This window comes from Carica papaya, chromosome 3 (assembly GCF_054855325.1).
Source record: "Carica papaya isolate Zhongbai chromosome 3, ASM5485532v1, whole genome shotgun sequence".
Classification (NCBI taxonomy): Eukaryota; Viridiplantae; Streptophyta; class Magnoliopsida; order Brassicales; family Caricaceae; genus Carica; species Carica papaya.
In genome coordinates this window covers 4379854-4405274 of record NC_142311.1, presented here as the reverse complement: position 1 = coordinate 4405274, position 25421 = coordinate 4379854, and the positions used below count along the sequence as shown (strand labels likewise).

The following is a 25421-nucleotide window of genomic DNA, read 5'->3' as shown; positions in this document are numbered from 1 at the left end:
TGGGACAATGGGATCCTGAGCGGGTTCAAATCTCACAAGCCCACGTTGTAGATATTACTTCCAAAACCCCTTCAAAACCCTCCACATCTGCTTCCATGGCTTCCGTTTTCTTCCGCTAGCAAAACCAGGTTAGTCTTTTTCTTCTTCTTCTCTCTTTTTTTCTTAAAAAGAAAAGTCATGCCTCTGCTAATTTCAGCTGTCTTTTTTCCCTGTATCTTTACTGCTTATTTTCTCTCTCTTCTTTTCTCCAGATTGCCTCAAATTTTCTTATGACATCAATTGTTGAAGATGCAAGCCATCAAACACTGAATAAGAAAAACAAAATGGTGTTTGGTGGAACTTTAGGAAACCCTTTGTTGATGGGTGTTTTGAGTTTCTCATTTTTTATCAGTGGAAATTAATTTCCTGATTTCTTCTTCTTGTTTTGTAACATCTGGCTCAATGCTTTACACCCACAAAGGAATTCAAACGCCTCTTTAACAAATGATGTATTTTATTAATAAAAAAACTATAACGCATATGGACTGTAGAACCAATGTATAAATTTACATAAAATAAACGAATCAATTAAATTTCTATACATTTCTCCACTTTAAGTAGTTGAAAATTGGCTTTTCTGGGACAGGTATGCACTTGACAAGCCAACCAATCGGCCATGACACCACTGCAATTCCAATGCAGGCTCCCCATTGACTCCAGTTTAACCTCTCTGTATCCGCAATCTTTTTCAGAAACTCCACCATCACCACTTGAAGAATTATGGTGAATCCAATTATTCCCACAAACAATTTGTTCTTGTGTATCCCCTCAAAAACATTTCTCTTTTCAAGCCTTCTTGCGTTGAATTCGTTGAAGATCTGGCAGAACACAAAGGTGTTAAAGATCAAAGTGAGGTTTACCTTCTGGGTCACCCTGAATATTGATTCTCCTCTGAACTGAAGGGTCAGAAGAACTGCAACCTGGTAAAGAGATTGAGCTAATATGTTCCTCCACATGATATTTGTTACAAGTGGTTCGGTTCGACCCACTGGAGGTTTCTCCATCAGCTCTTTACTCGGCTGCTCTGTGGCTAGAGCCAGAGCACCAAGGGTGTCCATGATCAGATTGACCCATAACAATTGAACTGCCGTTAGAGGAACTTCACCTGCAGAAACTGCAGCTATAAAGTTGATTACCAGTGCAGCTACGTTTACTGTAAGTTGGAATTGAATGAATTTTTGAATGTTGGTGTAAACGCATCTTCCCCATCTCAAAACGGTGGCTACTGAAGCAAAATTATCATCCAAGATGACAATATCTGAACTTTCTTTGGCTACTTCTGTGCCTTGAATACCCATTGATAATCCTATATCGGCTTCTTTCAATGCAGGTGCATCATTAGTGCCGTCTCCGGTGACTGCTACAACATAGCCTTTCTGTTTCAGGCATTGAACCATAAGGAGTTTGTCAAATGGAGAAGATCTTGCCATCACGCAGATTTTATCAACTTTCTCCATTCTTTCCTCTGGACTGTAGTTTCTAAATTCTTCACCTTCTACCACTGCATCACTCAACATGTCATCATCACCTGGTTTTAGAATCCCACATTCGGTTGCTATAGCTCTTGCAGTGAAAATATTATCTCCAGTTATCATTTTTATGTTCACACCTGCATATTGACATTCCTCTACAGCTTTTTTCACTCCGGGTCTACATGGGTCTTTTATGCCCACCATGCCAATCAGGCTCAAGTTCTCTTCTTTTATCCCTTTCTGTTCATCTTCTGAAATTTGACTGTGTGCAAAAGCAATACAACGTAAACTTTTGGCGGCCATACCTTGAATTATTTGCTCCAATATGCTTCTTTCATTATCACCGAGGTCTTTCACAATTCCAGAAGCGTCGTAGTAGCTTGAACACATTGCTAGAATCATCTCCGCAGCACCTTTCCAGTGCACGTGTAGTGTGGAATCAGCTTTGTTCATCATCAAAACCCCACTCCTCTTTTTCTGTGAATTGAAGGTTTCAACACGAAGAATGTCACAGCTCTGTGTCATTTCATTCATATCCATGTTCAGTTCCAATACAGCCCAAGACAGAATTGCCTTTTCGGTGGGACTGCCAGAGAACTCGAATTTAGATCCTGAATTTGGCTTGTAAACACCACCAGTTGTGTTCACAGCGACTGCTTGCCGAATCAATTCGATCACAAATGGAGAGATTGATGAAACTGTAGCTTTTTCCACATGTTCTTGGCCAGCCCAGAATTCTGTGACCTGCATCTGGTTTAATGTGAGAGTACCTGTTTTGTCCGTACAGATTGTGGTTGCAGAGCCCATAGTTTCACAGGCTGCGAGCTTCCTTACCATTGCTTGATCAGCCATCATCTTCTTCATTGAATAAGCCAGAGTAAGTGTAACAGCTAATGGCAATCCCTCGGGAATGGCAACCACCACAATAGTAACAGCCACAGCCACAATCCCAACAACAGAATTCACTACATCATCAAACTTTGTCTTTCTTCCATTGAATTCTCGATTTCCACTCTCATCTCTTGTATTTCCTGTAAAGTACCGAACCAGCAAGACTACAAGAACCAGGAAAGCAACAGCAAGACCAACCTTACCTATTGATGAAGTTAAGTTACTGAGTCGGGCTTGTAAAGGAGTTTGTTCATTAGTATCTCGACTGATTTGGCTCATCATTTCTCCCCATGTTGTGTTCATCCCAACTGAAGTGACAACCATCCGACCATAACCATCAGCCACCTTTGTTCCTGAAAGCAAGAAAGGATTTTCTCTGCTATCTACCTCTACGTGATCACTCTCCCCCGTCATGCTCGATTCATCGACTTGCAATGAGTGGCCATCAACGAACAATCCGTCCGCGGGAACTTGGTCTCCGATCTTTAAGCAAACTAAATCTCCGGCAACTATGTCAAAAATCGAGATGTGCTGACGGCGTCCGTTTCTCACAACTTCAATCTTAATATTGTTGCTAACTCTGGATAACTTGTCGAATTGCTTGTTCTGGCGATAGTTACTGATTGCAGAGAAAGAAATGACAATAAAGACGGCAAGAAATATGCTTCCTCCATCGTACCAACCTTCTTTTGGGCCATGCTCTTTGATTCCAAAGCCGAGTGCTAGAGCTGCACAGCCCAAGAGGATGAGAATGGTAACATCTTTAAAAGCTTCCATTACAAAATGGAAAAAACTCTTTGCGGGCGGTTTTTTATAGGTGTTAGAACCGAATGCCTCGAGTCTGCGGTCGATTTCTTCGTCGCCGCCATAGATTCCGGTGTTCAGATGAGTTTGAAGAGCGGAAGCTACTCCCTGGACACCACCGAGCTTTTGAAGGTGGTCGAGGTTTCTATGCTTGACAAGCTCAACGAGGCTTAGTTGATCAATGTTGAAGTTGGAGGCGGCGGAGAGTTTGGGTTGGTCAATTTGGAGCAGGGAATAAGAAGGAGAGCGAGGAAGAAGATGGTTGGTTTTGCTGTTGGGTTTAGGGTTTTTGGCGATGGAGAAGAGAGTTCTTGAACAGTAAATTTTGATAAAAGCTAATTGCCATCTGACAATGGGTTTGGCAAGACCTGAAGGAACGTCAAGAAGAACATCGATGCATGAAAGGTTTGCATGGGAAGCATTAGACATGTTGTAATCTTCAAAAGAAAAAAGATGACAAGGAATAACAATCCGGCGAGCTAAAGGCAATTGACGATTAGGAAGTAATGGGTAAATGATGAGTGCAGAATGCGTGTTTATATATATGTGTGTGTGTGGATCCGAATTGCCTGTTAGCTGGATGAGGACAAGGAAGTTGCAGCAGCATCTGGGAAGTCGACTGGTGGCCGCGTCTCCAATGGCGTGTCAAACATTTTAACGTTTCTTAACATGCAAGGTAAATAAAGAATGAAAAGAAATACTTTCAAATGTCTTAAATACAAAGGGTGTTATAAACAAGTGTATGAGGGGATTAGGCGCGCACAAAATCCATCAAATATCAAACACAAATATCTCCGTCAGATCTGAAACACAAATATATCTGCAATTTTTTTTTCGATAGAGATTTATATATTTAATTTATTTTTACCATTTTGAGTGAAGAAGATAATATATAAATATAAATATCAATGATAATATTACAAAAATGATTTCAAAAAATTAATAATACATTTGAGAATACAATCTGATTTAGACAAACTACATTTTTTTAAATAATAAAATGTATAGATTATTAAATTAAATAATAATTGATTATATATTTTATTAATTAAGTAATAATTATATAATAATATGTAGGCAATTAATATAAACAATTTGAAGGATCAATATTCTGTCAATATCTGAAAAACTTGAAGAACAATTTTTGGTGTAACGTAGAAACTTCCGTACATAGTGATATATGAGGTGTAATTCCATTAAATGTATATTGCATACATACATACATACATATATATATATATATATATATTCTGGAACTGGTTAGGACGGGGAATCTTGATCAAAAAACTTGAAAAGGTTGATGAAAATGTAACTACGGCTGGTATGGGCAGGATCCTTCCTTCGACACTTTTCCCACCATTCCGTCAACTTCATATCTCGAGTAGAATATTTTCATTCATTGGGCGAGATTTGTATGCATGGTTATTGACATATTATGCTTATATATGTCTCCCGTAAAATACAATAAAAATAAATTATTTTTTTAAAAATAAATTTTTTAAATAGTAAAAAAAAAAAAAGAGATATACTAATTGCAAATAATTAACTTAGGAGTTCATATACTAATTGTTGTCTTCCGAATATGATATTAATAATTTTAAAATTAAGGAGATAGAAAATTTCACATAAAAAATTCTTTAACGTAAAAGAGAAAAATATATGAGTCAAATTGCGAATTAAATTATTTTTATGCAGCATTTTTTGTAAAGAGACAAAATAACTGACATCAGTGATGACGTAAGCCTCCTTTTTAATTTTTCTCTTGGCCGGCGTTTTACCACTCTTACCATATATATATGTATAATTTCTCTTTTTATCTTCCTTCTCTCACTTTCTTTTTCTGAATTTTTTCTTCTCTTTTTTTCCCCTTAATCGTGCAACATACATATATATATATGAGCTGTAGGCCTAATTTTTTTTCTTTTTTTAAAAAAAATTATTAATTTATCATTTTTTTTTAATTGGGCTGAATCTTAACACTAGCTAGATTTGATTAAATATTGCAATACTAAAAAAAGATTATCACATTATAATATATTAAGAAGAATAACTATTTATATTATAAAACAAATAATTGATATTTAAATTATATAATTATATACAATATTAATACATTAAATTATTTGAGAGTTTATTAATAATAACTCTCTCTTAATGATTCATAAACATGTTAGGAATTTTTTTATAAAAAAAATACAATAACGACAAGTATTGATAGTTTTGAATATAAATAAAATATGTATGCAACTACAAAATAGAAAACATACTATCTGTGCGTGTGTGTGTGTGTATATATATATATACATACATCATAAGAGTAAAAATTAAAGAGAATAAAAAGTTGAAGCATGCATAATTAGAAAAATTAAACTATCTATTATTTCCAAACAGATCATGGTATAAATGTAATGGGTCAAACTCCAGATGTCACCCACATATATATATATATAGTTGTTGGGAAAAGTTATTTTCCAACCTAACAAACAACTAAATTGAACTAATATCACCTGAAGCAAATTGACTGCAACCTTACTTTCCAGGCTGCGAGCGATAAATACATGTTTAATTTGTATTTTTAATGGAAAAACCATTAACTAATTTTCATTTATCTTGTTTTATTAATTATAAAAATATTTAATTTAATATAACTTCAAAATATAATCAATTAATTTCTTAGTTAAAATGTTTTTCACTTGTGCTCTTGCAGCATCACCTCTAAAATTCTCTTTGTTTCTCCTTTTATTTATTTATTTATAATATTAGACTCATCAAAATAAATAATAATGCATCCAACCAAATCTATTTAGTTATTCCCGTCAAGTTTGGTAACATACATATATTACAATGTCAATGTGTGAAAGTAGGTACTTATTGTAATCAAGAAAGTAAAAATTCATATGTTTTAATTATTAAATAGTACCTATAATAATATAATTTTTTAATAATAAATACATGTAGAATGTAAAAATAAACTTAAATTAAATAAAGTACATCTGAATCATCAGTTATTGGCACAAGGCAAAATCATATTTGTGACCTTGGTCCTTTCTAACATGGACTTGGTGAATAAAATAAAGTTAGGAACCAAGCCCACTTAAAGGTCAAACTAAAAGAGACATTGTAATGGAATCATGATCAAAGTAAGTAACTAATTAATCTCTTGCTCAAACCCTAATCATCGATAAAAAGAAAGTAGGCAAATGGGTGCAATTTGATCTAATCATTATAACTCTTAATATTTATATTCAAACGCTGAAATAAATATTTCTGCCAACATTTTTCTTAATTAGAATAAGATTAGGGAAGAGCCCATTAATTTGCTTTTCAGCTCGTGGGTAGCCCCCCCACAAATTTCAAATTAATAATTAAACCCAATTATTTGAATATTTAACAACTTGTAATCATTGTTTACTTCCTCCATGTTTAAATTATTTGGTTTGAAATGATTTGAGAATTTCGTTAAAGTTTATTTAAGTTTAGTTCCATATTTTTGTTCTTGATTAATAATAGCTGGCTTTGCCCTCAAAAGACCGAGTGAGATGCAAAAATGGTGTCAAAATAGTTGACGGGTGTGCCTAAAAACTCTTCATCTAACAACTACGATATGCGGCTCATATACAATTCAACATGTAACAAAATAAACAAGAAACCAGTCTTAAACGGTCTGTTTTATTTTAGGAAACTGCTTGATTAACAAATTAGTGGAAACATAATCATCCATGTTAAGCGTTGCTTATGATAATTAGCTACACTACCCACTTAATTAACAATTAATATTCCGATGGAGACAAGTATAAAGGCCATTGTAATGGAATGTATCAGCTTTAGTTTACATAATATGAGTTTGCTACCCAGTTTAATCAACCATTAACACTCTGGCTGTCCCTCGTATGCATGTGAAAATAATCATAATCATGGTATAATGTCTTGTGAGACTTTTGTATATTTTGAATCATCTCGAAACTTTCTTTTTCAATTCATGCTTTAATTTCCTATACCGGAAGCCATTGTTAATTCAAGTTTCATCCTTTTTTCTGCTACTATATTGCAGGGTTTGGTGATTGAACATGGGGAATGAGATGGGTAACAACAAATCCACTTTGCAAGGTATTAAAATTTATGTTCTTAGAAATGTTTCCCATGTTTATCTATTTACATTTCTGATACGCTAATGCAGAAGAAGATAATCCGACAATTGAACCCAAGGACAAATCTTCGCAAGAGGGTGTTCGCGAAGAAGATGTAAACCCACAAAATCCTCAAGTTAAAGGTGTTCCCAAGGAGGCAGGGTTGATTTATTGTCATGATCAAGTTGATGACCATAACCAGAATACATCAGACGGCAGAGGTTAGACCATTTCTGTCACTATGGTCTAACAATCATTTAGATTCAAGCTTAGATGTTTTTACAAGTAGTGAGTTGTGACAATTTGCAGATGAAGATCCCAAGCAAAAGTCCAGGGAAGATCAAGCTGTTCGTGCAAATGATGTAACAGTGCAAAATGATATTATTCAAGAAAACCCAAGTGAAGATGTTGATGAGAAGAAGACAGAGATGGATTCTGGATATTTGAATGGAGTGATTGATCATCAAGTTGAAAAACATATCATTTCAAATGAAAAGGGTTAGTAAATTTTCCATGTTGTTCTTATATTACGCTCTTTGCATTTATGAGTTGGAGCAATATATTTGAGTTTACAGAGAAAGAAGAAATTCCGAATGGGGAGGTCATCCAAGTAAAGATTACCGGAAGAGAAAACAGTATTGACATCCTCTCAACTTCTTCACCGGATGATCCAGGAGATTATCAGAAGATACAAGATTCGACTTTAGAGGAGAATCAATCGGACACAAATGATCATCAGTTTGACAAACAAATTCCTGTAAAGAAAGGTTTAGTTTGCAATTCTTTTCAGTCTTCTTATTTCTGCTTTGCACAAGTGATATACTTTCTCATTAACAAAACCAAACTCATTGTATATAGTTAGTCATTTTCATTGAGTTTTTCGTAAACTCGAACAGATGATGATGAAGCAAGAAAGTCCTATTCAGGTCACCAAGAACTGCAAGAACTTGGAGAATTGGAACTTGATCAAACAGAATTGGGTAACATTTGTACTAATCAATCAGCGAAAAATGGTATGCAATCTGGTTTAACATCCACCAGTGAACAAAATATTGGGCACATTAATTTAGGTGAAATCAGAACCACATCAGATTTGGTTAGAGGTTGTATTGGAAACATAAAGTTGCAGACTGATTCGAATGATACCATAAATGATTTACCAGAATCACAACAAGAAGCCAGTCTAATTGGTGTTTCAGACATGGAAGTTTCAGAAGCTGTTCAGGAGGAGTGCTTGATTGTTTTTGAGAAAACAATATCGACAGAAAAAGAATCCGAAACTCGAGACAGCATGAAAAATGATGAAATAGGCGAAGACTTAATCAAAGAATTAAAAGTGGAAACAATGTCTATTTCTGATAATGAGGATAACAACAACTTCAAACTAGATGAAGCAGAAGTCCCCGAGGAAAATCTCGCAGTTGATGTAGCTGTTAACAAGCAGATTTCAGTAGATGAAGATGCAAAGGATTCTGAGGATATGGCTAATAAGAACAAAGACAACTCCCAAGAGGAAGGCAAGACAATGGCAATGCTATCCCATGAGAAATCCCATCAAATTCTTCTACCTCATCAACAAGAATGTTCAGGTGATCCAAACAACAACTTTGCTGCTAAAGCTGAAAAAGTAAAAGATCGTGAAAATGAACCCGAAATTCTCTTGAATGAGACTAAAGTTGAAAGTACTTGTGGTTATGAAGCACAACGAAGCATCAAATCAGAAGCTAGTAACTTGAAAGTTCATCCTCAAATGCAAAAATCTCCAAGCTTTTGTTTTGATCTAAGAATGGAAGAAAGGAGTGAGGAATCAGATCAAACTCCATTGCTATTTAAGAATAAAGCTGCAATTGATATTGATCAACATACTAATAAATATCAAGACATAGTTCCAGCGGAAGAGAAGGTTGTCACATCAGAAACAAGTACTGATTCTGACAAATCAAGAACTCCATTTCTGGGATTCTTGAAAGAAGAAGAAGAAGCTCAAATTTTGGTTAACGCCATCAATCCTGAGAATAATCCATCTGCTGCTGCACAGAAGCCAATCGAGGAAGCTTCACCAGCTTTACCAAAACTGAAAGAGAAGCGCAGAGTTAGCAGGTCTACTCTATTTGGAACTTGCATGTGCTGTGCGAGTGTTATAAATTAAAAATCAACCAATTTTCTGGTTTCCATTTTTACTGAAGAAGTTTGTTTTTTATTTGAGTTTTCTTCAAATCTAAAGTTTCTCCGAAGTTTAACACTCCTAATTGGTTATTGCATTTGTGATAATCCAATCGAACAAAAGTGATTGTTACTTTATATTTATGACCACCCATTTTTTTTTTTATATCTGATTCTTCAATATACCTATTCTTTTCTGTATTTTGTGTTCGTTTACTTTTTTAAATTTTTGGAGAAGATTTTGTAAGGTTTTGAGAGGAAATGTAACTTGATCAGCTTTGATATTTCATTTGACTGTATATTCATTTTTATTTTTTTCTGTTTATAAAAATATTATGATATATTGAGTTCATCAATCTCTTCTCTAAGGAAATTAAAGGAGTAGTATTTGCGAAAGTGTAAGAGCACAGTAATTATTAATATCACTACTATTAGAATTAATAATTATTATTATGATTTAAGAAAATTGTAATATGATCTATTGATAATTTTCTTGGATAATTATTCCAAACATAAAAAACAGTAGTAATTTTATGGAATTGAGAATTGAAGTGGTACAAAGTTGTAGCTTAAAAATATTGTCTTGTTCATCTTTTTTTCTGATACCGACATTTTACTTATATTTAAATGTTTTCAGTTTGACCCGCTGTCGTGTAAAACAGAGACACCTCAATATTTTCTTAAGTCTTTTCTGAAAAGAAAGAGAACTGTCAAGGAAGTTCCTGCATCAAATTTTTGGAAAGACTTCTAGCCGTTGATCTTTAAGTCAAACCAAAAGTCAAATATTACAACCTAGGTTCCACTAATTTCACATCAATATACTATTCCTGAATTGGAGGATAGGGAAGATATTAATTGATCAAACCAAGAAAACTTTTTAAGTCTCAAATATCAAATCAAAAGACCCTCAAGAAGATAAAAATGCATGCAGATCAATGGTCTAAATTGACGTACGTACACACATGATCATGTGTTTCCATGTAATTTAAAATCCCATTCTCAAAGAGGTAAAAGAGTTCAAGTATATTTATTATGGCAAAAATTATTAGTTTCAATTCTACATCTAATTTTATGTGTGGTAATTTTTTTTTTTTTCCCGATCATTTTAGATAAACTTCCATTTGTCTTTTGTTTTTTTTTTTTTTAATTCTATCAGAAATTAGATTTATTCTAAAAAAATATATAAACATATTCAAAAATATTGAATTTTATATGTACTTAAAATAAACAAATGATAAAGAGTATGCTTAAATTTATAATATTGCTAATTTAGAAGACTTTTAAAGAATTTCTTAAATAATTTTCTTAATTATTGGGATCTTGTTATTTCACTTGAAATCATAATTGATAATTAGGGACGACACCGGTCAATATTAATAATTTAATTAAATTTATACAAATCTTTAGAAAAATATAATTTTATTTTTAAATAATATCACCTAAGGTAACTAAAATTGAGAGGAAAAATTTCTCCTTGTTAGCAATCCACGTCTTAGTTAACCCCAATTAACACTTTGATCTCTATTGCTCAAGATGACGTGAACCCCACGAACTTTTATTGCGCACTCAATTTTTGTGTGAACCTAAATAGTATTTAGATGTGGGTCGAGTTTGCGGCACTTCTTCTATCCACAAAATGTCTTTCAGATCTTTTAGATCCGAGTTGCTATGAATGATTTAACCGTTAATAAGTTGATCTTGTTAATTTCAACAATTAAGTATATGACCCGCTAATCTAATATTTTATTTTTCTATCTACTTATAAGAGTTGAAACTAACTTAAAGGACACCTAAACTAATAGATAACCGTTATAAAGAAAAATGAACATTGATGGAGTGTATAATATTAAAATAAATTATACAATTATTGTATTTTATGAGTATTAAAATACAATAATAGAAACTGTTATCAACAAATTCAATTACCTTAAATATATTTTGACCTCTCATTTTATCTATAAAAGGAGTACAAATTCTCTTTTTAAGGTATTTTTCATTAATTAAAATTATAAAGTTTTTGTGTATAATAGTTAAATAGAAAGAAAAAGTGAGTCAGAGAATTAAAATTTTTTATACAAGGTATCTCAATCACATTATACATGCATCATCTCAGAATGGTATGTAATTCCAACTTTATGCTTAATTTCTTTTCTTAAAATATGTTAAATTCAATAACAAATGATTTCTGCATAAAAATTTCTTACAGATCTTACACTATACTAGCACCAATGAATTGATTTTGCTATGAAGTCTTTACAAATCATGTACAAAGTAATAATTTTTAAAATATAATATTTTCTAAAGTAATTTCTATCTATTTTCTTATATGATGCCAGCAGAAAATGAAAGAACACTCTAATCAAATATTGTGGAGGACTTGTTCTTTAAAAATTCTATATTTTCGAAGAGAAAGGCGATAATAGAAGGGAATGCATGCATGCGCTGTACTGCATGTTCTAGTGAATTCATTTGTTTGTCTTCTCATTTTCAATAGGGTAATGATAACTAGAAGGTTGTGTGATGTTTTTTAGATATGCTTCTTGAATAACCAATTTACAAGTAACGGGATTTTTCAATATATAAATTCATTGGTTATGTAATTAATTAAATAATACTTTTTATAGGCTCTAGATACTAATGTTGGTAATGATCAAAATTTCATCTGTTGTGAAGAAATGACATATAATTCTTTATAAGTTTAAGCTCTGAGTAGGAAATTGTAGAGTAGGAGAGGATCCCACATGCTGTTATGCAACTAAAATTTGAAAGAATACAATTTAATTATCATGCTAATAATACCAGATTAATTATCAATTCGTTGGAAATGATAAAGAAATTTAAATTCGATGATGAATCAGTACGCCAATGCCATCCATATATATATATATATATATATATGCGTGTGTGTGTGTGTGTGTATATATATATATGCGCTATCCAATAGTCATCATCATTTTGACGAATTCTTCATAATTAACTTGCCCATCACCATCTAAGTCAGCTTCTTTGATCATTTGATCTACTTCTTCATCCGTCAATTTCTCCCCCAGATTTATCATCACATGCCTCAACTGCATATATACATACATAAATCGTATATAAAAAAACATCTTCATATGTATAATTCCAATACACCCTTAACCCAGAAAAACTGCTTCATACAGTAATTAAAGACCATATATTATCCCAGTGTAATTAATTACTGACCCTACCTGTATGCACTATGTATATGTACATAAACTGCATAATAAGTTGAGGGAAATGAAAATGTAAAACAGAACATACCTCGTTAGCTGAGATATAGCCATTTTGATCTTTGTCAAAAACTTTGAAAGCCTCTTTAAGCTCTTCCTCTGCGTCAGTTTCCTGCAAACAGAACCCAAATTTCATCTTCTCCCACTTGTGTATTAAATTTTTATATATGCGGTAAAAGGGGTGGTTGGATACATAGTTACATACACTCTATAGATATATATATATGTACCTTGATTTTCTTGGCCATGAGGTTCAAGAACTCGGCGAACTCAATTGTTCCATTTCCATCTGCATCGACCTCGCTTATCATGTCCTGAAGTTCTTCTTCGGTTGGGTTTTGATCCAACGAGCGAATCACCGTAGCCAGTTCTTCAATAGTAATGCAACCTACACATACACCATGTATGTATGTATACACACACACACATATTCACGCACATGATATACGTGCATTCAAGAAGAAATTGAAAGATAGATAAGAAAACAAATTAATTAAGCAGAGAGAGTCACCATCTCCATCTTTGTCAAACAAACAAAAGGCTTCTTTGAACTCAACAATCTGATCTTCAGTCAGTACCTCTGCCATGGAGTAGTACTTTGCTCTGCAAATTATTTGATTCTGTTTGAATGTCTCTGAGAGAGAAAGAGAGAGAATTATTAATTGAGAGTGTATAGCTCAAGCTTAGCTGGGCATATATGTAGAATTCCAATGTGGTAATAAAATAAATTAAGTACAGTAGCCATGAAATTTCACATTTAATTTCTTTCACTTATATATTATTAAATCAACCCATATGAACAAACAAGTCAAATCAAGATTGTGACTCTCTCTCTCTCTCTCTATATATATATATATACATATATATATATATATATAAACAAGGATGATTGGCTTTATTAGAAGAAAAGAATCACTACTAGTCTCTTTATCTCATTGTGTTTTCAACATTTCTTTTACATGCACATTTATACATACATATATATATATATAATATATTGAAATGGTATATCACAAAATTAAAGAAAAATTCTGGATTGGTTAAAAAATAAATGGACAGCTGTAAGGGTTAGATGTTTAGGAGATTAGTGAGTATGGGGAGACGTGTACTTTGTTTCCACATTTTCAAACCTCCACCAAGCACGCTGCATGCTCGCACGTGCCACTTTTTGCTTTTCCCACGAACCACCGTGTGTGCTCTCTCCGCCTCTCTCATCACATTTGGAGGTATGTTTTCTTTTCCGCCATAATATTATTATATTTATTCTGTTTAATTAAATTTCTAAATTTTTATTTTGAATTATGAGGTGCTTTGTTTTTTCATTTTCCTTAATTGGATACCATTTATAATTTTTTTTTACATTATGATAACTTTTTTATATTATAATTAACTTGTTATTATTTTTTATTTTTTTAGCATACTAAATTAGTTTTTGTAAATATCATTATATGTCCAATGGCAATACATTTGCCGTCGTTGACTAAAAAAAAAAAAAAAAGGCACTCAACTAAGTATAGTCATAAATATTGCACACCCAATTTAAGTACAACGAAAAATATCAAATCTAATTGCTCAAAATGAAAGGTTTTGGAACCTAATTTGAACAAGATGAGACAGCTTGTGAATCTATTTGTTTAGAAGAAAGGTTTTGACATTTAACTCAATAAAATGATTAAAAAAAATATATTTTTAAAAGTATTTAGCACACAGGATGCATATATATATACATATATCTTTTTCTATAGGAAATTATCAAAGTACATAATTCTTAAATGAAATTTTCTTTTATACATCGAGATGCTTTTTACCCTTCTCATTTTTTTGAGAAAAATATATAATTAACTGAATTATTTATTTTTTACAATATTTAAAGTGGTATGAAACTAATATGTCAGCCTCATTATTTATAATAAATAATAACACAAACATTATTTGAAAAGAGATATCCAACATTTAAATTCATAATAAATTTAAGATAATAAAATAAGAGTTTTAGTTTAGTTAGTAACGTAAGCTATTACTAAATGAATTTTGTATTACGACAACTTAGCTTCACCTTATACTCAAAAGTTTAGTATTTAAATTCTATTTATCGTGTTACTTCTTTTATTTAAAGTTTAAAAAAAATGTGTGAAAGGTATGTGTTTCATCCATACTTTTGCCTAATGCTTGCATATGACAAGATTTTCTAATATATATGTGAATAATATATTTAGAATTTTTTTATAAAGTAAGTTTTTTAGAAAAGTTAGTTCAATAATGGATATATAATATTAGTGAATAGATAGTGGTCTAATCATGTGCGATGTTTTACTATTAAAATAACAATTTACTGTATACAATTGAAAAATGATTAAATTTCACTTTTATTTTTTTTATTTAAATTTTACATTTTAATTTTAAATTTACTCCAAATTTCACCATCTTTATTAATACACATAGAAATCGTTTATATTTGGCTATGTGGTGATGACTTGGCGCCATGTGGCCTGACACTTAAATTTGAGTTTGAAATAGTCCACGTGGATATCATATCAGCACTATATGACGTCCATGTAAGAGCTCATATTAAATGTCTCAAAATATCCTAAACATGATTTTTTATATTAAATTATAAATTTGACTGGAGAATTATAAATATGATTAAAAAAATTGAGTTTAAATTGTTTTGACCTATTTAATATGATTGTGATGTGGACGCTGCAAGGGACAGACATAGACTCCAAAAATCCTTCATCCTTTTAATATGATAGAAATATTGAAAAGAAACTAATTAAAATCAACTCAAAATCAGAGACAAATGAGAACTTGAAGAAGCTCGTAGTCCCCCATTTACTAGCTCTGCTATTGTCGCCTCTACATCTTCTTCCACTACCTCCTCCTTCCTCTTTCACCTCTTCAATCATCCCCATTATAACCCCTCCTCCAAATCCAGGTCAACCTTTCCCCCTTAAACAATCACCCTCAAACTTAAGTCCACTTCTCTAATTACTTTATCTGTCAACAACAGAAGTCAAAGTCAAGTTATGCCTCCTAAACACTGATTCTTAGGCTCATAACCTTTATGTCCTCCTTCCAAATCAAATCCTTTAACCAGTGCAATTTCTTCTTTTAAAACTTCTTAAAATGATATAATTATCTGGTCATGTTATCGTCCATTTCTACTTGCTCGATATCGACACAATTCTTTGCTAAATTTATGTTCCTCGATTGAAAGCCATCCTTGTCAACAATTTAATGTATACGTCATTTTAAGTACTTAAATAATAATAATTTAATAGTATTATTATTTAAATATTATTTTTTTTGAAAAAAATAATAAAACTCTAGTAACATAAAGCTTTACAAATTTGTTTTGTAAAATTCTTTGAATGTTAATGATAAATATGTTCATGAACAAATCGCTTTTAAGTGATACATATTTTAGAAAGCAAAATTATATGAAATTAATAATATTTAGCTTCACATCAGTAGTAATATTCTATGGAGAGAATACTCAAGTGTGAAACAAAGAAGATGTTAGAAAGTAAAAGGATTTCCATTTAAAAATAATTTGCCCTTGTATTAGAATATATGTATATATATATATATATATATATAAAAGAAATAAAATTATAAACTACATGGTTTAATCTTATCATGTTACATGGCTAAAACTATTATTTGCCTCAATAAATTAAACATGCATCATATATTTAAGGATGGCGGGTACAAGTGCTAAATTCTTTGGACGGTGTGGGTGTGAAAAAGCATATTACATACTGCACACACTTGTATATATATATATATTAATAATATAAGAGAATATTGAAAGAATAGTTTTCAAAGTAAGAAGGTGATAATAAATGAAAGAAAGACAATGTCGACAGAGACGATAAATGTGCCTGCCTGTCTACGCGGTTTTATCTTTGCCTCAGTTCCAGTTCCCGCGTGTGCATATTTAATTAAATTAATTTCCGACTTGATTTTGGAGAGAACCAAAAACATACATACATATATATATATATAAATTAATTAATTAAATGTTTTATGCCAAGTTACTTTGACTAATAAGGTAATTAAATTATATTAATCTACATGCAACATAAAAAAAATCAAGAAAGAAAAAATAAAATACAATTCAATTATGTATTAGTATTATTATTAATGGCTTATGATTCAACACACGTCAATGGTCTACTCTGTGCACTTGCAACCCTTCAAAAGTAGCGATGTTGCTGCAAGGAAGATGGATGTTTGACTTTGAAGCTTTTGAGCCATCTTATCTTAAGCACTATATGCATATATATACACACACACACACATGGATGATAAAGATAATGCCACCATTGATTTCTTAAGGCGCATTCTAAACTAGGCTTTCAAGATTGCAATTTTGTTATAACATTTATCACGATTTTCTTTTAGTTTGATGGTGAGAGATTTTTTTTTTTGTTTTTCAAATTGTTTTAAAAAATGTATTTTCTTATATACATAATGGGTTCTTTTGAAGAAATTATAAAAATACTTCCCATGTTTTATTCATTTCATGTGGCATTATGAGAACGATATATATATATATATATATTTGTTTTTTCTTTTATGGTCTAAAATTTTCATTCTTCAATTTATAAATTCTATCTAAACATTTTCTCATATTCTAAAACATCTACAAATGCTTTTGATTACCTAAGTTTTCATTCAAATGTCTTTTGTTGATTTATGTAAATACTTATTCCATATGATCCAACAAATCAACATGTAGTAATTCAAAATGTCCTAAAAAAATTTATTATAAATATTTATCTATAGATGATCGATATATTTATTTTACATATTTTACTTTTTTTATACTTATTTTTATTTTAACGTAAAGGATAATGATCTAATTTAGTTATAAATTTAATTATGATAAAACCCAAAAAATCTCATACTTATATTTTTCTTAGACATTGTATGAATTTGCATTATCACATAATTATTTTAAGTAAAAAATTAATAATGATATAAACTGATCATGAACAAGTAAAAAAGATAAAGAAATAAAATATCTTATCTAAAACTACCTAAATTAGGACATACTAATTGAGTTTTATAATTTATTTAAATCTTGAATTTTTTTATATTAGGTCATAACTTTCAATTCACCGTAGAAATTAGGGTATTCATCGATCAACACCTAGTTAAATTGCGTACATAAATCATGAGCCATATAGACCAACGACTAAACCGAAATTCAACCATTTTTGTATTCTATTCTCAATTTTTTTTCCAAAAACAATTGATTTAAAATTTTTAACAAAAAGAAAAAATCAATAGACGTACAAGATGCATAATTATTTCTTCATTTAATCTATATTAATAAATTTTTTGAGTAAAAATTAATTAGAAGATACTTGCACATTAATTATAACATAATTTTTTAACGAGTACACAAATAATATAATATCTTAACAATGTTAAATATGACATACAACTCATAATTAAAGTTCGTATCCTTATAGAAAAAGGTGTAAGTATCCACAATATTATTAACGAATAATTGGTCATACAATATTAATAAGGAAAATAACAATTCATTCAATGTTTATTCAAAATCATTCATCCCTGCCGAAAAACAAGGAGATGAAAGATGAGAGATGACAAATGAGGGAAGAAAGGAAAAAAGATCTCCGAATGAAGAAACTGGATAAATAATTAAGATTACTTTTTTATGGGTCTTCTACTGACTTTTAACAAATATATACACCAATTATAATTAACAAAGACATAGAATAAATAACCTAACCTAATTCAAACTTACAATTTCTTATATTGATATAGAAGAAATACCTACATAATTCCTTGTTCCACAAGACAGAAAAATAATAGTAATGCGAAAGACATAACACAATTCCCTTAATTATTCATCTCAACTAACTACACAGTTTTGTTCTGATCAACCTGTGGGGAAACAACAAGTTAAATGTGGTAAGAAACTCCCCAACTAAACCATCAATCCTGCCAAATGGATAACATCAATTATAAACTTGAATCCAATAAACAAAATTTCTTACATCGTGTTGCTAAGGAATCTGATGCTTGTAAGGAGCTGTAAGCTGTGTATTATTTATGATACTGTATCAGTGCGGTGCAGGAGTGTATATATATATATATATATATATATATATATGGCTCATGACATCTCTGATGGTTTCCGAACGGCTCGGAGCTGCACTGAGTTGTCAAAGCAGTGGTAAAATCCAAAGTGTGGAAATCTCTCATACCATGTGTCTTGCTGCACATGCGTGTCCCAGTGTTCCCCACTGCTACTCTTCCCGTACTTGTGAACCCAACCAGACCCATTGTGCTGCTCACCCCAAGTTCGGTTCCATCGCTCCCCATGCTTTCCTTCCCACCATGTCTCCCCCTGTTTCACACCCTTACTATTAGGATCAAAACATTCATCCCATTTGTCACCCCACTTTGTCCACCCATCACCCTCACACCGCTCTGCCCATTTGTCCGTATACTTCGTGCTTCCACCGCGTCCATCATACTTCTCACCCCACCTAAACAAACATGAAAACAAAATACTGGATTATAATCAATCTTACCAAGGAAAATAACAGTTCCTTGTTCAAATATTTTTAAACATTTATTTGTGTAGAAGACATTCGTAATGCCGTGAAATTAACTCTTAAATACATTCAGAGGAACACCTGTTCATTAAAAGAAAAAAAAAAAAGCCAAAACCTATTGATATTTCAAGAATTTACAGAACCATTGCAATTTCACTGAATGAAGGAAAGACCACAGCTATTCAGAACCAGTAAATGGATTTTGAGGTTCATAAACTGATTTCAAAATGGTTTACTTCATGCTAAAAAAGATTATTCTATAGAAACTTAGGGTTAACTGAGAGATCTCACTAAACAAATTTTTAAGGATAAAGAGAATATCAAACTAAATCTAATTCAGATATTAGCTTTTCACCTTTCATGCCAAACGTGAGCATGACCAGCTTCAAGTTGTGTATTGGGGTCAATGCTACACCATTTATGGGCCCATTTTTCCGATTGACCTGCCGCATCATAATGTTCCCACCATTTCTCTTGCCATTCTTCACCCTTGCCATTCTTCCCCCACTTGTCTGCAGTCTTCTGAAGATGCACAAGCCCACATTCCTGAATAGACAAAAACTTACATTTCAGTTTCTTGTAATAAATTCCCAGCATGTAAAATAAGAATGGCATGATTTCCCCAATTCAAATGCAATACCTTAAGTGCTAAAAATCACGAAAAAAGGATAGTAAGAATCACCAAATATCCATGAATCTCATATCATCTTAAATACAAATTAGAAACCATCCAACTAGTGATGGATTTAAGTCCAGTGAAGCAGCAGAAGATAAGCAAATGACTAATGGAATATAGTTGCTAACATAAATTTATTGTCAAATGAATCCAAATAATTTTCACTGTATAAAACTGCAAATGACTTATATCCCCACCCCCATTCCTGGCAGCACATCCAACCTTGAGAAGAAAAAGTAAAAAAGAAAAAAGACAAAAAGGACTGGAAGCAGAAGTCAACCTCTTTATAACTATATAATTTGATGTATGAACTCTAAAACACAAGAAAAGAGAGGTCAAAGTGAAAACCACAAATTAGCAATTTAAGTTATCAACTCTAGAACACAAGACAAGAGAGACAAATGCATGTGTTCTCAAGCTGTTGTCATGGATTCAATTTTAAGGACAATCCTAGGGGAAACATAACACGCTACTCATTTACCTTCTTTATTAAATGTGTTTATTTTATTTGAAGGAGAGCTTACTGTCAATAGGGTTTGAACCAATAGACATCATAATTTCTCCAAAATGATCCTGTGATGCCTAGATGGTAAGGCTATTTTTATGCTCGACTTAGAACATTCCAAACAGATATTAAACTTTCAATGCTCTTCAAACTACTGGCGCCGGAAATTTGTCGTGATGCATGCTATAAGGTATTTGAGACATGCACGTACCACAAAACAACTAAGCAAAGTTATTGTGGAATAGCAAGCAACTCTAACCTTTTTATAGGCAAGAATATTAAAATATCATGCCTTAATTGAGGATTGTATACTCAGTTCCTACTAACCTGAGACACTGACTCTCTCCAAAATTCGCGCCAAACATTTCCAGCTGCATCACGTCCTGATTTCTCAGAACCAAGTTCCTTATAATCGAACTCATCGGAGGCCTCCCAGTATTTCTCTTGCCATTCTACAGCTTGGTCAGCACTAACACACCTGGTCATTGTCCACCTGCAAACCACACCATCATGTCTTTTCTCTACTCCTGTTTGCTTCCACCACCTTGATCCATCTGTATTCACTCCATAGGAAGATTCATCCAGCTTTTCAAGAGCATGAGCTGCTTCAGCTGCATGTTCTGCAAATAAGACATTCAGGTCGTGTTCCTTATTCAAGGAAGGGGTCTCTAGATTGGGCTCAGAGACTTCCTTTCTTTCAACCTCTATCAATGACTGAAAAGGGGGAAGAGTGGCGCTGCGATTGATATCATAAAGTTTACTCTCGAATGGAATTGGGAGAGAATCTGCTGATCGTTCTTTCTCCATTATGTGACTGGCTAAAGTAGGATAAACAGAAGATTTTTTAGCAGGCTGCAGGGTACTGTCATCATCTGAATCTCTGTCCCCCTGTTGAGGAGGTGTCCAGGACCAAAAATCTGGGCCCGGTACCCCAGTTGGAGAAGCTTCTGACTGAGGCACAAACACATCCCTGTACCATGTTCCTGGTAAAGCTTAAAAGCTTAGTGGCAATTCACAGTTTTGCATGGGATGCGGGCAACCAAATTCATAAGATGTCCAATCAGTGATATGCAAAATATGGAAAAAGGAACATTAAGAGAGAAAATTTTCAAGAGAATATTTGAATCCTGAATCCAATTTATGGACTCTTAAGGATTTTTTTGATTAAATTCCTATCAAGTTTTCATCCCACTAGTTTGATATTAGTTTCTCAAACATTATCAACATATGGAATACATCATAATGTTTGAATCCTTGCTAAACTAGAATTCTTTAGGATTAGTTTCTTTCCTACCGTATTTGTATGAAATAAAAATCAATTTCTGAAAAAATTAAGATATGATTACATGATTGGAGGTTATTAAAATGAAACTATGATGATACAATTCTATAAAGATCCGAATAAATCAAACAAATAAGACAGAAGTTGAGTAGCATTAAACCATACAGGTCGCAAAGATCAAAACGGGACAAGTTAATCCTACTCTCATAATTAAAGTTTCCAGCTTAGCTTCAACAGAACCCTTATCGCCCTATCATCAATTTTTTAATTAAATATTGCAGCTCTATGCTACATTATTTTGAAAAATGATCATACAATCGTCTTCTAAATTAAGAAAGCCACATAATATAGAAACGGATAAGTAAATCAAATAGTATTGAATTGGTAATCAAGTTCGAAACTGACCTCCTTGACGACCCCCTGTTGCTAAGCCATTCTCGCTGTTTAAATCGCTTAAATCCTCGTCTTTATTGGGAGCTTTACTCTCACCGAGAATGGCACGAGCCGCTGATATCGCCGCGGCGGCTCGGTCAATAACCTGCATTCGCTGAATCCGGTCCCTGTCCTCCTTGGAAACTTCCAGAATCTTCTCGAACTCCTGACTCTTCTTCTCTAATTCTTCTCCACCCTTCCCCTCCTTATTATCGCCGTCAGCACCGACGTCGGCCAAGTTATCAACAAGCTTTTGGAACTCGATCTCCTCCTTCTCGCGATCAACAGCCTTCCTCCACATATGTAGATAAGAATCGCCACGGTCAAGAGCCCTGATCATCAGGCCTTGTCTGCTTGTCCGGTTGCCCGGTCGTCGGGGCAGTGCAGTAAATGCGAAGGAGCGTTCGTAATGGTAATGAGGGAAGCGGGAGACGCGTGCGATGGCGCGTGAGGAAGCACCGAGATTGGACGCCATTCTTCTTATTTTCCCCCGGATTTGATTAGAGAGAGAAGGTGAATGTGTGAGTCTCGTGAATGGAGAGAAAATGGGCGGTGGAGTTTTGTTTTTGAAGTTCCAGGTTCGTTGAAGTTAGCGCCGGGAAGGAGTGTGATATACTCTGTTTCTTTTTCTTTTTCTTTTTCTTTTTCTTTTGATTTTCGTGTGATTGAAGTAATATTAACGAATTTAACTGCTTTTTAATCTCACGGGGATGATTATGCGAATTCAACGGCGAGTGTTTTGACACGTGTCAGCTTCTGTGGTGATTATTTCCAGGTTCTCCACATGCCAACTGGCGAAGGGTCTATACTTTTCTCTTTTTGCACGTTTCACCCAACCTTTCTCTGGCATGTCAGCAATTGGCACAGCCAATCAAAATGTGACATATCAGCATCCACGTGGAGGTCCATTAAACTCTGCACTTCATGGTAATATTGAACATTCTAGTAAATTTATTATATTCTTGTGTATTTGAAATTTATTACAGTGCCCGTTAAATTTTAAACCTAACATAGATTAACGTTTGTCTTGTTTAAAAGAGAAAAAGAAGCATATGCTCTTGGCAATATGAAGATAATAAACAAAATTAATGTAGTGGTTTGACAAGAATATAATATATCAATAATAATTATTATTAGCTCTCAAAAGTTAGTAATTTTAAACAACTGATGAAGAGTAAATTCTACTAAAATATTTAGAATTATTTAACTCTATAAAACTCTAACTCTGCGTTTAATTTGTATTTAATTTGAGCGATTTTTTTTTTCTAACCTTGTATTTCGATAATATAGAAGATAATAAACTTTGCAATAAATTTCACTAAATTTAAATCTCTATTCTAATTAAATTAAGATGCAGTTTTTAATATAATAAATTGAATATATATATATATATAGAAAAACATGTATGGACAAACTTGAATGCGACGAGCTTTGGCTCAACTAAGCTTAAATTATTTATTGGTAAAGTTAGCCCAATAATAACCTAAGAATGTACGAAGGTATTAGGAAATAAAAGGAAAAAAAACAAAAACCAAGGAGGAAAAATAAAGCAAAAACTCTCTACTGCATCCCAACTCACATTACCAACGAAACTTCTTTATAAAAGCTTTTGGTGCCCAAAACTTGTGTTTTACAAACATTAATCACCATTAAACATGAACAAATTATTTATAAACTCAAAAACTTTGTCTCACTCTACAAAAAGAGCTAACAAATAAGATTACTTACAAAATGAGAAACTGAAAATTACCAAATATACGCTTCTCTCCCACCCAGATCCCATAAAGAAACCGTTACTCACAACCCAAGTTCTACCCCAATGCCACCCACAAACTCCCTCGCCAGCTTCCCTTCATTATAATCAGTTATACCAACATTGGTTGAACCCGATTTTATCAAAGACAATATCTTCGCTCAGATCAATCTCCCTCATCTTTTTGCTTTTTTGTGTGAAAAAGTAATTCAGCAACTGGAACAAATATGTTTTTGTAAGCAGCTATGCACATACGGGAATAGAGTTTTTACCCAACACGTCCATCCAATTTTCGCAAGAGAAACTCTTTTACAAAACTCCCATTATTTTTCATCTAGAAATCTTGTCATTCCTTTTCAACCAAATGAATTAAATAATTATATAAAACAAAAGATTTCAACCTTTCCTCGCCTTGTTTTTCATCTCTAAATGCATTTTAACCTTCAACATTCCAAATACAAGTACCGCATACTCTCAACTCCAGTTACAATACAAATATACATGATCAACAGAATCTTTCCCTCCCTGATACTTGTTTAGTAGATCAAGCCTAACATTATACTTGTGTAAATATTTTAATGCTAAAATTTTACCCTTTCAATTTTTTCATAAAAGAACTTTTATTTTGTTAAATTTTTTATTTTCGAATTTTACCTTTGAAAAATAGTAATGTCTGCAAATTTACTACGCTTTTCACGTTATCTTTCCATAACTTGATGAAAAAATTTTAATTTTAAATATTACAGCAAGCTATCATCTGCATTTTATTTAAATTTATCGAACTAAATATATAATATAAATTTTATATCTCCTCATTCCATCCAAATAAATTTTTTTTACTATCTATCATCTGAACTTATATATATTATTCGCGAATATTAAATAATAAAATAGGACTTAACTTACGACTTGCTAAGTAAACAATTTTAAAATATCTTGTATTAAAGACATATTTCCTTAAACAAATATCATCCAAAAAATTTATATTCTTTTTATTGTTCATACATATTTTCAAACTTTCATTTCAAATAAAATTTTTAAAACAGCTAACCAAATTATTCTCTATTATATATTTCTAAAATTCAAACTCTTAAATATTTCTTTTTTTAGAATCAAACTCGTAAAATTATAAACTCTTTTTACAAATGGCATTTATCGTATTACTAAAATTTATTGTTAAATTTTCACAATACTTCTTAACCTTAACCCACCGTTCGCTCCCCTTTTTTTTTTTTTTTAATAAGCATATATTAGTTAATAACGTAAAATATACGTTCCCTCTTTTTTCTCCTGTCTTTTTTATAAAAACTTCGGATGTGCTATAATAATTATTCTTCTAAAATAATTGTCACATAATTTAATTAAATTTTGTAATTATGATTTTTTTTAATATATATATATATATTAGATTAGGTACTATAATT

General features: G+C 32.2%; 4 protein-coding genes across 5 annotated transcripts; 1 reads left to right on the top strand and 3 right to left on the bottom strand.

Annotated features, from left to right (window-relative positions):
• Positions 1 to 475: 475 nt before the first annotated feature.
• Positions 476 to 3695, bottom strand: LOC110815921 (ATPase E1-E2 type family protein / haloacid dehalogenase-like hydrolase family protein). The gene has a single exon (XM_022043897.2). The coding sequence runs from the start codon at positions 3633 to 3635 to the stop codon at positions 576 to 578; it is 3060 nt and encodes a 1019-aa protein (XP_021899589.2). The 5' UTR covers positions 3636 to 3695; the 3' UTR covers positions 476 to 575.
• A 3453-nt stretch (positions 3696 to 7148) lies between these two features.
• On the top strand, positions 7149 to 9749 carry LOC148266623 (uncharacterized). Its single transcript, XM_088214687.1, has 5 exons — positions 7149 to 7313; positions 7384 to 7554; positions 7643 to 7831; positions 7909 to 8100; positions 8230 to 9749. The coding sequence occupies exons 1-5, from the start codon at positions 7274 to 7276 to the stop codon at positions 9480 to 9482; spliced, it is 1845 nt and encodes a 614-aa protein (XP_088070813.1). The 5' UTR covers positions 7149 to 7273; the 3' UTR covers positions 9483 to 9749.
• A 2459-nt stretch (positions 9750 to 12208) lies between these two features.
• On the bottom strand, positions 12209 to 13446 carry CML11 (calmodulin-like 11). The gene is made up of 4 exons (XM_022043898.2): positions 13262 to 13446; positions 12981 to 13138; positions 12782 to 12862; positions 12209 to 12567 (listed from the first exon to the last, which is right to left on the bottom strand). Exons 1-4 carry the CDS (start codon positions 13335 to 13337, stop codon positions 12430 to 12432), a joined length of 453 nt encoding a protein of 150 aa, XP_021899590.2. The 5' UTR covers positions 13338 to 13446; the 3' UTR covers positions 12209 to 12429.
• A 5072-nt stretch (positions 13447 to 18518) lies between these two features.
• Positions 18519 to 22892, bottom strand: LOC110815815 (protein LIKE EARLY STARVATION, chloroplastic). Of its 2 annotated transcripts, XR_015817610.1 has the most exons (5): positions 22218 to 22892; positions 20858 to 21513; positions 19705 to 19895; positions 18786 to 19280; positions 18519 to 18672 (listed from the first exon to the last, which is right to left on the bottom strand). XR_015817610.1 is itself a non-coding variant. In XM_022043767.2 (4 exons), exons 1-4 carry the CDS (start codon positions 22717 to 22719, stop codon positions 18905 to 18907), a joined length of 1725 nt encoding a protein of 574 aa, XP_021899459.1. In that variant the 5' UTR covers positions 22720 to 22892; the 3' UTR covers positions 18519 to 18904. The 2 variants fall into 2 exon arrangements, 1 of the variants encoding a protein (XP_021899459.1); XM_022043767.2 differs by having other exon boundaries at positions 18519 to 19280.
• Between the last annotated feature and the right edge of the window lie 2529 nt (positions 22893 to 25421).

Bases quoted from the DNA above. Each gene is read 5' to 3' on its own strand.
- LOC148266623 (XM_088214687.1), top strand. From the start codon at position 7,274: ATGGGGAATGAGATGGGTAACAACAAATCCACTTTGCAAG. The intron at 7,832-7,908 runs GTTAGTAAATTT...TTGAGTTTACAG, and splicing joins TATCATTTCAAATGAAAAGG to AGAAAGAAGAAATTCCGAAT. The intron at 8,101-8,229 runs GTTTAGTTTGCA...AAACTCGAACAG, and splicing joins ACAAATTCCTGTAAAGAAAG to ATGATGATGAAGCAAGAAAG.
- LOC110815815 (XM_022043767.2), bottom strand. From the start codon at position 22,719: ATGGCGTCCAATCTCGGTGCTTCCTCACGCGCCATCGCACGCGTCTCC. The intron at 21,514-22,217 runs GTCAGTTTCGAA...AAGCTTTACCAG, and splicing joins AACAGGGGGTCGTCAAGGAG to GAACATGGTACAGGGATGTG. The intron at 19,281-19,704 runs GTGAAAAGCTAA...ATGTTTGTTTAG, and splicing joins GCTCACGTTTGGCATGAAAG to GTGGGGTGAGAAGTATGATG.
- CML11 (XM_022043898.2), bottom strand. From the start codon at position 13,337: ATGGCAGAGGTACTGACTGAAGATCAGATTGTTGAGTTCAAAGAAGCC. The intron at 13,139-13,261 runs GTGACTCTCTCT...GTGTATGTGTAG, and splicing joins GTTTGACAAAGATGGAGATG to GTTGCATTACTATTGAAGAA. The intron at 12,568-12,781 runs GTATGTTCTGTT...GTATATATGCAG, and splicing joins GCTATATCTCAGCTAACGAG to TTGAGGCATGTGATGATAAA.
- LOC110815921 (XM_022043897.2), bottom strand. From the start codon at position 3,635: ATGTCTAATGCTTCCCATGCAAACCTTTCATGCATCGATGTTCTTCTT.